Here is a 15447-nt window from a genome sequence, read left to right as displayed (position 1 = left end):
AATTTGTTTCTATTTTAAATGTCGTTGTTTTTGAAACCAAAATCCCTGTATGAAACATATCGTCATCCCTCTTCTTATATTTAACTAAACAGAAATGACAATGCTTCATTAAAGAATTTTGTTCTCAGAAACCAACTATAAGTCTATTAAGGTTATTTTAAAAAGCACCTGCGTCGGGTTTATTAGTTGACATTCCTAGGCCTGTGGCACACGGGCACCGTCGCTTGTTAAATGGCAAATTGTTACCTCCGGCACAGCGCGGCGCTGCGCGGCGACGTATGTCCACGAGGATATATTGTCATATTTATAGCTGACAACTCCACGCTTCAAGGTGAATGCTTCACGATGACAAATTACACACTTATACATACTAGCTCTTGACCGCGGTTTCTGCGCGGAATTAAAAAAAAAAGCTTGATAAGTCGCCTACGTGGTCTTCCAGACAATCTTATACATCTATACTAAATTTCATCTAGACCCATGTAACCGTTCTTGATATACCTTCTAACAAACATCCATTCGGTTATCCATCCAATATTCGCATTTTTAATATTAGTAAGATGTATTTTTTATACTGGAAATCGAGAAATAGACACTAAGGATTAGTAGACTTTGATAGTTCTATAAAGAGCCTAGTATTTAGCTTATAAAAAAGAAGTGCATATATTTATACATACTCGAATATGATTCCCAGAACTCGTATTGCAACACATGTTCAATTTCCTAAAGTGAAGTTCGCCGAAAACTACTTATTAAAAAACTTTCGTCACAACTGAACTGTATTGAACACTGCGCGGCCTTGATTTCATAAAGCCCCTTTCATTACGACCACTTGTTTATTAGTAATTGTGATGTTATGGAACTAGTTCTGCATTTGGTTTGCTAATCGAAACTAAGAGACCGCTGGGTAAAGAATTAACACAAACCTCATTGCACTTTATGCAAATAATTAAAACCAACACTAAAACGTCGCAACTAGAAACTATTAATTTAATAATATAACCATTAATAATCTTGAATTGTTACAACTTATGGTAAAACTAGAGGTCGCTCTCGACTTCGTCCTCGCGCTTAAAAAAAATAACTAGTAGCCTATGTGTTCTTCCAGCTATGTCCTATACATATACTAAATTTTATCGAGATACGCTCAGCCGTTCTGGATATACAATCACACAAAAATCCGTCCATTACAAAATTCGTATTTATAATATTAGTAAGTTAATAAAATTTATTAAAAAATATATTAAAAGTTATAGGACTCCTTATAAGAACTTCTGCATTTCAAAAACTAACGGTATGTACGCTTGCTAACTAATAACGTAAAAGAGGTTAAAGCAAGTAAATCACACGCTGTGTAAATTACAAACTTCCTTTAAATTAGACGTTACAGGAAGTTTCATCCCACCATAATGAATGACTCCGCAGTTGATGACAAAGAACATTTGATGCAAATAGTTTTTTATTTTTAAAATTAACGACACAACACCTCACCTGCACGCTGTTATGATCGTATAGATAGGTAAAATGCAACATGAAGATGTTACATTCTATTTATAACTAGTTGAACGCTTTGGAATGTTACATATGTTAGTTTTTATAATCATACTAATATTATAAATGCGAATGTTTCGATGTAAGGATGGATGTATGTTAGAAGGTATCTGCTGAACGGCTGCATGGATCTCGCTAATATTTATCACATAGTCTGGAAGAAATCATCATCAACATGCCCTTATACATATCGAGAGTCGGCACAGTGTGTACTACTCCTCCATACATCTCTATCAGCCGTCATATCCGAGTCTACCACCTTCCTACGCATATCCTCTTTCACATAGTCATTCCATACTTTTTTTGGTCTTCCTCTACCTCTGTAGCCATCCACATTCAATCTCATTACTTTTTTGCTTATATCATCATCATCCCTCCGCATAACATGTCATAGTATGGAAGAAATATAGACTACTAATTATATATTTTTTAACTACTCGCGGACGGCTTGTATTATATATACATAAATTGATACACAACCGTTTTTAGCGGACATTTAACTTATAGTCAGCTTCATAATGTAATATGGTTACATCTTAATCTTTGTCTGTCTTGTGGATGGGTCATTCATTACAATAGATTTCGTCGTACGCCATAACTCACTATCAAATCCCACGCAAAGAAAATGAACAAACGATAGTATGGATTATAAACGAGTGTAATAATTAAACTAATCGGATATGTCACCGCCCACGGTCAGTATAAAGAAACTCTGACACCCTCATGTGTTCCTGGTACTAAAATGTCGTACTTCATTAAAACACTATTTACAATCTTACTAACATTATAAATGTGAATTTTTGATGGATGGATGGATATTTCTTTGTAGGTATGTCCGGAACGGCTTAACGGATATTAATGAAGGCAAATATTTAGAATTACTCTGGAAGAACACATAGACTAATTTATTATTTTTTTAATTCCGCGTGGACTGAGTCGCAGGCAACAGCTAGTTTACATATATTTTTCCGAAGAATTCTTGAAACACAATAAAGAACAAATGCGAAAGTAATTTAACACTTATAAAATCAGCAAAAAAAATATCAAAGACGGATAAAAGCAGAAATCTCTTCATTTTCCGCTTCACAATTTGTGTTAGGCTTAAATAAGACAAATTATTGCCTTAATAACAAAATTGTTCTAAGAATTAAGAAATGGAATGTTACAAATTGCTACAACGAGTTAAATAAGAAAATTGTTTTATTTTATAGATAGACGTTATAAACAACGGTTGCGACAAACGTTGGGAATACAAAAGCCCTAATTACTGTTTAATTATTACATTCGATATCTTTGACTTTTGTGAGACTGGACTTGTCTTTTATTACTCTTTGGCAAAAAAATGACCATTAACTTTTTTATTTAAATTTTTGAGCCAATAAGCGTTCATTTTAATTTTCCGTGTCAGCATAACATGCGCATGTGTGATTCTCATCTTTACTTATGAGAATTTTGATAGAATTTATTTAGTACAACGGTGGCGACTGCTCTTTACCTAGTCCGTTACTCTATAGTCAAAGTGTGAGTAGAATGTTTTATAACCCCTGACCTCGGCAGTGAATTATTTTTCACTACGTCACTGAAACATAAAGGCGCACACAAACTAGGGCAGTCGCATTAGAACGCAGAAGGGCGCACATAATCAGTACACGGTCGTTAACATTCGAATGATAAAGTTATTTAAGGTCTTTTTTATCAGTCAAGGTGATCTGTTTTGTTGTGGTAAATAAGATAACTTAAAACTAATAAGACTTTAAACTTAGTTTTGAAACCTTTTAAAATGTCATTTATCACAATTTTGACATTTGTATTTAAACATATTGCCTTCCTTAACATTATCTTTGAATAAATAGAGACAGCAATATGTTATGTAATAATAGAATACCAACCCAAACATTGATAATTATTTTTTATCAGAAAATTAATCACTCTAATTGGCTTGCAGCTTTAGTAAGACGTTTGAACAACATAATAAGGAACAACTAACAACTTTATAAGGAAAGGATGGGAAGTGGAACTGGACTTTCCGGGTGAGAGGATGCAAGGAAAGGGAAGATATTTTCTTTCTGTGCAACCTCTCCTCCGTCGATTAAAGGTAGGCAACGCATATGCGATTGCGTATGTCTATGGGCAGCGGTCACTTCGCTATTTTAGCGATTTCGGGTGGCCCCTCGCTCGTTTGCCACTTTATCATATAAAAAAATAGTTTTTTTTTACTTTGTTCGTTAAAACACTATCATATTTCTAATAATTTACAAATTTAATACAAACCTCACAATGAAGCTTTAAATCAGTCCTCAAACTTTAGATAAACATTATCATTTCACGTATGAATATAAATTCAAATGAGAGAATACGAGTAACAACTTCGTTCAGTAAAGCTTCCCGCCAACTGAAGAAGCTGGAACGTAGATAAGATGAAAGCTTTCGCCTGTCGCGTATAGATCAACGTGAGAAATTAAAACCTCCACTTGGCACTTAGAAGACTTTAGAAAAAGTATTTAAATGAAATGTATAGAGAAAAACGCGAGCGGAAATGAGTTTCTTTCAACGTTCCGTCATTCCCACCTTTGACTGAGTATTCCAGAATTGGCACGCTGAATTCAAAATTGCCACCTTTTTATTTATTTAGCTTATTTCACTGACCCCATAATAATCGCAAAAGAAATAGGAAATAATTTTTCAATTAATTGCATTTATTTCCCAATAATAATTTCGAATACTTCTCAGAAAAATTATATTTTTCAATTGCTAAAAGAGCGATTAATTAATTGCGAATTATTAAAACTATTATTAGGAGAATAAACTTTTACTTGAATATTATCAATTTAATTCAAAATAAACTAAGTAATAAAAGAAGACTTATTACATATTCATTCGCATTTTTTAATTTATAATAATATACAAAATTTTACTTTACAAATAGCAAATGGGAGCTCCAAATAAAAACCAGATAAATCCCACTAAAATATTTTTCGCGGCTTAACACAAATAGTATAGATTCGATTAATATTATTTTATACATATTCAATGTTCTGACCTCAGTTGTTCAGAAAACAAACATCAATTTTGAAACAAAGGAGAGATCGCTTTTGACACACTTATTGTTAACCTCAAAATAACCTATTGAAGAAGACTAATAGGAATAATTTCAATTGACACCTGTACATGGTGGATATGACATTGACAGCTCTTTCACAATGGATGATATGTGATAATTCAGTTACGGCATAATGCGTCCACAAAGCGTTGGTCATCTGTTACTAACGAAAGTCATTTTTGTGTCACTTCTGTAGGTCACACCTTTCATTCATCAAAATTAATTTACTGAATGTTTGCTCAACTTCTTTAGGTGCTATTTCTTATCAGAGGTTGGCAAACATCATGGCAACTTGACCATTTGTACTCTAAATAAAGATATTTTCTGAATAAGGATTTTTGTATTAATCAAGTTTAGTGTAAAGATTATTAAGAGAAACTTAGATTTAATTACTATTACCCTCAGTCAAATACACAAGTTTTACTAACAATTCTAAACATTAAAACAGTCATGCTTTATCAAAATAGTACATGCCAAATGTTTGAACCAATGTTCAACTCAATGTGTGCCAGGTTAATAAGGTGTGTCATGTGCGGACACGATGTGCATGTTAATCTACGTTCAAGTTTCACGGCATTGGGCATCTGTGGCGATGTTATCGACATCACGAAAACTGAATTTGGGGGAAACCAAGGAACTATTATTAAACAAGCTGTCGTGCGCAACTTCATTCACGCGGAATAAAAAAAAACTTAAATAGTAGCCGCTGTGTTCTTCTAGACATTGTTCTATATGACAAATTTCAGTAAGATCTTTAAGCCGTTGATACGTAATATTAAATATCCATCAATGTAATCGTTCGCGTTTATAATATTAGCAAGGTATATTAAGACTGCGATGTTTAATGCCATTACATTTTTACGGTGGTCTAAGGAAATTAATGTTTTAAAAGGTTGAAAAACCATAAAAAAATTGTTTAAAAACTTTACTTTGGTTGCTCATTGCGACGAACGTGAAGTATATTTTAATACAGTATAATCAAATCAAATATCAATACCTAATACCTGATGTATTCAGTTTTCTTATTATGTATTACTAACTAAACTATTGTTTACATCTGTGGGTAATACGTGCCCGTGCCTAATTCTAGGCGTTTTGTTTCAAATATTATGGCGTAGTTATAGATGCGTAAAATTTCATGAACAATACAATTTTATACGGTTGTAATGTATTTCTACATTTCATATTTTTACGCTTTTAAGAACGCATTTTAAATGTCCATGAAAACTAACGCTAAGAAGTTCTACGCTAAGGTCGCTGATTCAAGTTTGTAAAATTTTGTCTAAAACACAATGATCTGTAGAAATTTGTGATATCGTTTTCGTTTCGTTGTTTTAGATCGTTTAACAAGAATATGTATACGTAATGCAATTATAAAATATGCCTAAAATCAGAGCCTATTGTTCTATTTCTTTGAGTTTATAATTGAGTAATAACCAGATTACAACTATTTTTATTTCTTTTATCAAAAGTGAATATAAAACATCTTGCAATAAAATTAGATATCAAAGTTAGTGTACGCAAATAAGTTGCATTAACCACTAGCCTTTGTTACCCAAGTGGAAATTTATTGTTCCAAAAACATATTTAAGTATCAAATTGATTTGGTATTACCCAAGACTATCTAACGTATAGACAAAAAAATATGTCGCAGATGTGAAAAAAAGTCTGCTTAGCGATAAGTCATCGATAAGTATGGTTACCAACCAGAATATTAAACTAAATTTATAATGTTTGCTCTATAATTTCCTACAATTGTTCAAATATATTTGTATAAAGATGAGTATAGACTAGAGTTTTTACTTGTAACCGAACAACGAGCCGATCTATGATATGTTCTAGTGAGTCACCCATTCAAGAACTTTATTATATCATTCGTAAGATCGTTACGTTACTACTCTAGTGTATATACACCTTAAAAATCACCTTTTCAAAGCCGTATTACTAAGTAATACTACTTAAACATCATATCGTCGCTTGATCTTTAAATCTTTGATAACGATTAAATTCATCTTTGATTTATTTAGTAAGTTTTGGTATAGTATAGTAACTTTTAGTATGTATATTTAGTAACTTTTATTCACCTGAATGTAATTGTATACCAACACATACGGACGCGTGTCATCAAAATGTCGGTGTGTGTCCCAAATTTAGTCCAGTGCCGTTGATAAGTGTCCACAAATAAAAGCGACAACATTGAAAGTGTTTCGAGCAGAATGTTTCTTGGGCAATGTTTGTCTTTGCGGCGAATATGCTAATACGTTACGAAACATCACTGGGCCCTGTATACTGTCGTCTCGTTAAAGTCGCCTATACTAAAATAACAAATATTTATTTAAACAATATACGCTTCACCAATAATATTAAGTACATATTGATGTGATAATTAAAAATGTTATAATAAATAGAAAGTACGTGGACTTAACAGAATAAAAATTTAAATTGACTTTTCTTCCCATGGCTTCGTTTTTGTGACTTTAAGCTATCGAATATTTAACCGATTTCGAAGAACCGTGTATTAAAAGTAAATCCGCTTTTCAGGCAATCTGTGATTTCCGTTAATAACCTTTGTAGAACCTAATAAATGTTTAAATAAGGCTTTTCAATTTTATTACTACAATTTTAATGACAGTAAAATGGTTTATAATTTGAACAGGTCTCTACCAAAGACTCTCTAGGAATACCAAATGTCTTATAGACCATAGACATGGCGTATTCGTTAATAATGTAAGAAAATGCAGAAGGAACATTTTTCTATCTTTAATTATACAAATACAAACAACATATAGTTTTGATGTGGGCGACAGTTTTGTATAAAAACATGTTAGTTTTTTGATAAACAGATAGAGATACTATTGAATGGAATTGGCTCATATCCAATGCGCCGGCGCAGTTGATCTTCTAACAGTTGACCTAGAGATACGCGTGTATAAATAGTGAGAAATTTTAACTCGGCCCACGTGAAAAACGTATTAAGAAAACAAACAAACGTGAAATTATATGAAGACGTCATTTATTTTTTTGGAATTAATTGGTTTTGTAAAATTATAATCAGCGATGTTCTAATCCGATGGTCATAGACAATTTTTTTTTTTAAATCAGAACATCGTCAACACCTTTTCATCATAAAATGATAAGAGTAGTTTAAAAATACATATTTATCTTTGCAGAAAACTAATCTATAAATCCCTATTTTATGTAGTTGGATACGAGTTTATTTCATAAATTAGGGATACATTTTTCTATTCATAGTAGATATGAAATAACAATAAAAGCGATATGTTTACTACATATTCCTTTTATTGTTATCATATAAAGTTAAACGCAACTATGACTGAATAGCGTAAAGGTAGTTCAAATCTCCAAGCTACAGGTCATATTGCAAGAAAGATTCTTTTAATTTTCTTTTTTTACCATTAAAATATTTGAAATTCTCCGAATAACATAATCACAGAAGATGTGTACAAATTATCTGAATAACCTAAATAATGAGACAGATTAGCTTGAAATTACAGGACTCCTTTGCGAATTATTACTCTAATTGAGCGTCATACATAAGGGCTCGGACACAATAGCGCGCGCGAGCGGATGTGCAACTATTTCGTTCAGATGTAAATATTATAACAAAACCGTGCATCACAATAATTCCGTTGAATCATTCAATGGAAATATTCCAATTGTACTGATGTTTTTATGCAACAAACTGGAAAAAATGGTCATAAAATAATGTGAATGATTTTTTTAACAGCGACAATTTAAAATTTTAGCGGATTTGTTAGTAATAAATGTTTATTATTGTCAAATGAATCATTGACGCTTTTCTTAAAATCCGTGTATTGACTAACGAAATAAGTTTTTATATAAATATTGGAAAAAAGGGGTTTATACTTGATATTAAATAAATCTGTGTCTCATCTCATTTTAATGTAAACAGACCCTAATGCGTCTTTTGTTTGGCACGCGTATCTACAGGTGTCGTCGCCCTGTCGAGATAATTTCTTACGCCATCCGCAAATAAACTAAGTATGTTCTCTTCACGGATATTTGCTCCCAAACATATTTTGCGTACTGAGAAGCACAATGTTCTACATTATTTTTATTTATTTATTTTCTTTTTATTTTATGATTAGAATAATTCCTTTGGTTAACTATCGTGCCATTAATGTATTACTATCTATCGCCTAAGCTTTGTTCTTGGCCTCCGTAAAGTTTCATAAAAATCAGTTAACTCCAAGACTTAAGAAGAACTATACGAGTAAATGCGATAGTGTATATCGTAAAAGTACGCGTTAATAATTAGTTTCGAACGCGCAGAACCATATTTTCCAAACAATGGCCCAAGCATTAGGCAAACAATAACAAGGAAGCAGTTAAACAAATGTAGATCTTTTCGTTTCGACTTTGAACGTGAAATAACGAAAAAACTTCCTTGTAATTCGGAAATATGGTTATTCTTACAATGGTTTTTATGTATATTTTACGATAATTTTGAGTATTTAGACAATTTCTAGGTGTCAAACAATTGAAAGCCTATTTTTTTTTATTTACAAAACTAAGTACTATAAAGAGCGCCGGTGGCTCAGGGGTTTCAGCACTTGACTTGTAATCTACCGTGCTGTATTCGAATCCCATCATGTACCAATGTGTTTTTCGATTTTCGATTTACATATGTACATTTATCCGACGTTCTTACGGTGAAGGAAAACAGAGTGAGGCAACCTGCTCATATCTGCGAAGAAATTCAAAGATATGTGTATAGTTAACTAACCCGCACTAGGCCACCATGATTGAGTATGGCCTAGTCACCCCTTACTTAGTGGAGGTTCCGAGCCCCTCACTGGGGACGTATAGTGAGCTGATTATGATTATGAAGTACAAAGTGTTTAAAACGGAAAAGACTGATATTTATCCTATACATGTAACATCTGTATTACTAGAAAATAACGTACACCCACATCGTAATAAAAAATTACATGCAATTTTATGGATCGCCGTGAAATGTAAGTTTATACGGTCGATGTGCAAGAAATAACATGGCCATATAAATTTGATTACTTCCGATAAAGCAATATTCCTGAAGCTGATTTACGAGACAAGTCACTGTTGTAAAATCAGGCAACGCTTGTTATAAACATCATTTTGTTTGCACATTTCTTACTAATATTATAAATGCGAATGTTTAGATGGATGGATGTTTGTTTGAAGATATCTCCGGAACGGCTCAACGGCTGTAGAACATAGTCTGGAAGAACACATAGGCTATTATGTTTTTTTTATTCCGCGCGGACGGAGACGCAGACGACCTCTCGTATTGTATAGCAGAATTTCGTAAAATGTACTTTAAAGTTCACTGAAATACGTTTTATAAAATAATCTGGTACAAGTGCATTGAATCAATTTCATTAATGAATTTAAACTCTTTTTGAATTTAAATTATAAATGTATATAAAATATAAATAAATTTCGATCAAATTTTGTAAAGTTTAAAACAGTCACATCGAGTATTTTCGATAAATAATTTTTCAATTAAACGTATTATAAGATATTATTGCTGTTTACTTTATCCAAAATAAATAATTTAAAGTTTTTTTTTATTTTGTTTTTAATAAATCAAAATAACCTTGTACTAGATTCGCGGCGCTAAATGAAAAACAAATCTCACTTGTTAATGATATATAAAACAATACATTTGCATATGTATATTATGTACGCTTAGAATTAACAGACGTACATAAAGTGAACATGAAAATGTACATATTTTTCCATTTATTTTTAACAAGCGAGTAGCACGCGACGTGACTGTGATTCGCTCGAGTGGTTTTAATCTTAGAATTGTAAGTTATTTAATAAATTTTATAAATAGTTACGTTTGTAATGCTCTAAACTACTGAAGCATAATACAAAAAATTGCAACTTTTTTGCAATTCACAAAATTAAATCAAACAATTTAATAGAAAGAAAAATGCATTGATTCAAATGAATGTATTTTATTGGTAAAGTATTATATAAAAAGAGATTTGAAACTATTTTTTTTATTTCTCACTAGCTGCCGCCCGCGACTTCGTCTGCGTGGAATGAAAAAATAACTTAATTATTTCCCGGAAATGATTCAAATTTTTCTCACCTTTAAAACCTTCCCTAGACCTCCACGAACACTTCAAGACAAGTTAAGATAACTCCGTTCAGTCGTTCTCGAGTTTTGGCGAGACTAACGAATAGCCCTTGATTTTTATATATATAGTTTAAGAGCTACAGGTGACTGACTGTGTATATGAAAGCAACTGGGTCTATGTTTCGTATAATACTCGCACGCTTGTTGACTCCTAACATATCGGATGCGGAACATGGTTGTACGCAGCGTTGGTTACTAAATCGTGTTTAATTTGCTGGAAATATGTATTTATTGATATTTAACACGGTATTCCATCTTCTTCCTACCAATGGAAGATTGACATTAGAGTTATTTTCTTTGTGTCAATGAAACTGACAGATCAATTACATGAGAAAAAGGGAATTAGAATGTCAAACCTTCTTCTCTTCTTATTTCTATTATTACCTATTAATATATTGAAAAGCTTTAATAAGTTTTCATAATTTTTAATACTAAAATTAAAGAAAATAAACATTGTTATTTTTTTACAACTATCTAATAGCAACTGTCGTAAAATCAATTAATTAAATTTAGTCGTTAATCTTGCAATAAATATCTCTTCTACCTCAACATTGCATTTACCCTTTGCACGGGCTTTATGCAATCGCTATAATGTACGGAGTTACGAAGGAGATCTTATACGAAATATCAAATCGGTCGCGACAAGTGCCCTATGCAACGACCCCACGACCATTGCACTGGTTACTCTTATATAACGAAATTCATATCAAGTATAGTAAAATATTTTAGCTAATAATATTACAAGAGAGTTAATGAAACTAAATAAGTGTAAAGATAATTTAAAAATATATCGAAATAATATTAGCTGGACCCATTACTAATGCATTGAAATCAACCTTCTTATTTACAAGACGGAATCATTAGCGCTATGAAAAATCGATTATCGAAAAAGATCACAGTCCAAGCGAGCAGAGCAAACCATATAGAAAGTTTGGTGGGATTTTTAAAAATGTTATATAATTTATTGAGATTTGACACGGCAAAAAAGTATAGTGTTTTTTTTTGGCTAAGCAACAGATTAATTTGGCTTCATATAGTTATAAAACCTATGAAAACTGAATTTAGCATACCTCTTTTGTTTATAATATAACTGGGTGAGAGTTATAGGTAAATTAAACCCTTATGAAGAGCTTAAAACTAAGAAGAAATTACAGAGTATATATCTTTAGTTTATTCATTGATAAGAAACTTCTTCGTTCGTCTTTTTTTCTAATGAGTACATTATAAAAGTAAACAAGCTATAGTAAAAGTGCACGCATGTCAGTGATGGTATCAAGGGTTCCGCACACAACAATGAAAGTGAAGGTATCCTGATGCGGTCAAACGTGTAATTGTCAACTTTCCAGACAAAGCGTCGCTGCAATTTGTTCCGTTTCACGTAATGCAAGAGTATTGTCTTCATTTAGTTACCTTCTCACATTGTGTTTATTTTCCACATAATGCTTTCCACTTTTATGCAAAGAAATTCATGTTTTATTATACTTAATAAAAAGATATGTTTATGACCGATGTATGTGTAGATTTATTAATGTAGAAGAAACGAGAGAGGTGTATAACGACGTTGAGGCTAAGCGACAACTGCGTCCGGCCACCTCAAGCCCGGTGAAGCTGTAAATGCCTCTTCAAGGCAAACAGTAACTACTCAGTTATAAAAAAAGGTGTTTCAGGACAGCGGATAAAAGAGGTCCGTGATATCTGTCTACCCCTCTGGGTTACGGGCGTGATTATATTGTTGTGGAAAAGATAGCATGTAGCAAAATTAGTTGTTTTAATAATAGTAAAATGAAGTAAGGAAAAATCTAATACTAAACTTGTATAGGAAGACTGAACTACGGCATACTAAAGTTGAATCTATTTTAAAGTTATTTACTACACATTTTCATAAGATTGAAAGATTGCACAAGAATTGACCGAGCAAATGATGGATTATTCTTTGGAAATACCCAATAGGCGCAACGTATGAGTGTTACAACACAACTTGAATAATGTAGTGCGTCTATGACAATAAGTTTGTTTTAAAGTAAAATAAAGTCAAACAGTCGTGCTGTCTTAGGTTAAGTCATGATTTCAGAACTTTGTTTATTTTTAATGTTTGTTGCCAATAGTCCTTAATTCATATTAAGTTTCCACAATTAGGGATTATCATGGCCATACTTTTTTACTTTCTTTCCTTACTGTCGCCAGTGACACATCCGCGCAGAATTTAAAAAAATACATAAGACTACTAATTAGCCTATGTGTTCTTCCAGACTGTGTTCTACGTCTAAGCCAAATTTTAGCAATATTCATGCAGAGCTTCTGGAGATACCCTCAAACAAACATCCATCTATCTAAACATTCGCATTTGTAATATTAGTAAGATATAAGTAAAAAGGTGACTGCAAGTTCTTCGAAATCTATGGGAGCTGTCACACGGTATACTCTTCGATGTTGCACCGCATTGTATTGTTCACAATAACGGTCGTAGCTTTCATATTGACATGGAATACATCTTGTTCGATAAAACACGTGTTGAGTTTCGTAGTATTTGCTTATTCGGAAACATTCATGCTTAGACGACATTAATGACAGGCTACTGAAAGTACCAAGTAGTTAATTAATTTCGCTACATTTTTGGTAATTTTCTTTTACACTCTACAATGTATATAAATTTATGAGTAAAAAAAAAAGGTAATCATACCCAAAACAGAAATATACGGCAGCGCCCAGATTCCTGGAATTTAAAAAAAAACATCATTAGGAACAAAATTAATTGGAATCTGCAACTTATAAAAAAATGCAAGTACATAAACATTATAATTGATTCATTAAAAGACAAATAATGACATGTAAATAATATCTGATTAAATAAATATACACAACACTCGTTGACATCTTTTAAAATGTCAAATCTGTCTGTTAACGCACTATTCCTGATATTAATATTTTCCGTCAGATCACAACTACAACACCAATAAGTTAAAGTCTACATCAATTCATAACTCTTTAATTGGCCTACTCTATACCTTTCTTAAATCTATGAATACTTAAAAAACTTATTTGTTCATGTTATAAGACACCTCGTTCAAGGCCATCTTGAATATCGATATTTCTAGAAGGGATATCACTTTGTAAGTTATTAGACAGTAAAAATAGCTTAATTAGATTAAGTGCCCATCCACTGGTGTGATTGTACTGGGTGTGTTTTAATTAATTAAGATTTTATTAGGACTCTTAGTATAGCCATTAACTAAAAATAGTATTATATACTATTTGTTTTAGAGTCAACTAACACGTTAGCTGCCAGAATGATTTTTCGAAAACCGTTTTTTTTTTAATTTAGTCTAAAACCATTTGATAACACCTATAAATACCTTATTTACATTGCTCATATACTTGTTATTTATATATTTATGATTCGCCGGACATATAGTTCGACACGGCCTGATTGAAAAATTAGCTTGTCGGACATAAAGTCCGACATGGCAGCTAACGTGTTAAACACACGCAAAGTTTAACGTAAAGATATCATCCATATTATTAAAAATGGTCTGCCTGTATCCGCTCAGACCGCCTGAGTCCGCAAGACCCGGCGATCTGGGTAATATCCGGAACGTCTGGACCGATTTTATCGGTACTTGCGGGAAGGTAGCTGATGCTGGATATTATTGGTTACATTTTATTTAATTCTGCGATGAAGAAGTCGCAGGAGATCGCTAATTCACCACATAATTTTGCAAAGTAATGTATTAATAAAAATAAATTAATGGACAACTGAAAAACACTAAAATTGGCTAAGTTTACATAAATTATAGTTGTGAAAGACAAAAGTAAAGCCTTACTAGGAGGCGGTGATAGCATTTGTACAGCTTTTACGTTATTTGTCAAGGCGCCGCGCCGCCAACTGAGTTGTGCTTTCTCAATACAAGCCAATAATGCAAGATGTAAAGAAATGGATTTCTTCGTATATCTGATACGGAATTGCATGTTATCTGTTTACTGTGAAATATTTGTATACTTTAGAAGCGTAAAAATAGGAAGGAAGTTAGTTTAAAAAAAGATTCTGTTAGTGTATTATTTTAAATCATAATTAAGTATAAACAAAAGCATAGGATGATAATGTCGTATTTAAGATTTAATAATTTTGCCTTTGTAATTTTAATATTAATGAAATTCCAATGAAATGCCAACATAAAATCAACGAATGACGCAACGTCAATCCTCATTAGGTAACAAAATCGGTCATTAGAGTCAAAAGGCTACAAAATCAAACAGTGAAACTCAGCCCGTTAACTTTCCGAACTTGCTGCTAATTGACGGAGAGCAGTTCATTTCATTTGCTGTTTAACTAAGAAACGAGTAATTTTTTAACAAAAAGATTTCTTTTTTTTCTAATTATTTTAATATCGGAAATAACCTGCTTTATCTTTTTAAAGAATTTTGGCGTTCCCATGTATGCATGTACTTTACGATAATTTGGGGACAATTAATCAACAAAAAAATCGATTAATTTACAATGTACCTAAATACACAACGATACTACACAAAATTTATTTTTTACGTAAAGGGGGCAAATCATTTTTTAAGACCTGTAACACATCGGCACCGGTTCTGTAGCGATTATATAAACAGCAAGGTCGAAGAC

The 15447-nt window shown here is 32.2% G+C and overlaps 1 protein-coding gene across 1 annotated transcript in view; it reads right to left on the bottom strand.

Annotated features, from left to right (window-relative positions):
- Positions 1–15447, bottom strand: part of LOC106119091 (extracellular serine/threonine protein CG31145) — a 45646-nt gene that overhangs the window by 28978 nt on the left and 1221 nt on the right. The window contains exon 2 of the mRNA XM_013313954.1: positions 13504–13536. Coding sequence (XP_013169408.1) covers positions 13504–13536 — 33 coding nt within the window. The remainder of the gene's footprint in view (positions 1–13503; positions 13537–15447) is intronic.

This window comes from Papilio xuthus, unplaced genomic scaffold (assembly GCF_000836235.2).
Source record: "Papilio xuthus unplaced genomic scaffold, Pxut_1.1 DF827542.1, whole genome shotgun sequence".
Taxonomy (NCBI): domain Eukaryota; kingdom Metazoa; phylum Arthropoda; class Insecta; order Lepidoptera; family Papilionidae; genus Papilio; species Papilio xuthus.
Note: the sequence above shows the minus strand (reverse complement) of the source record. Positions and strands in the feature narration are given on the sequence as shown.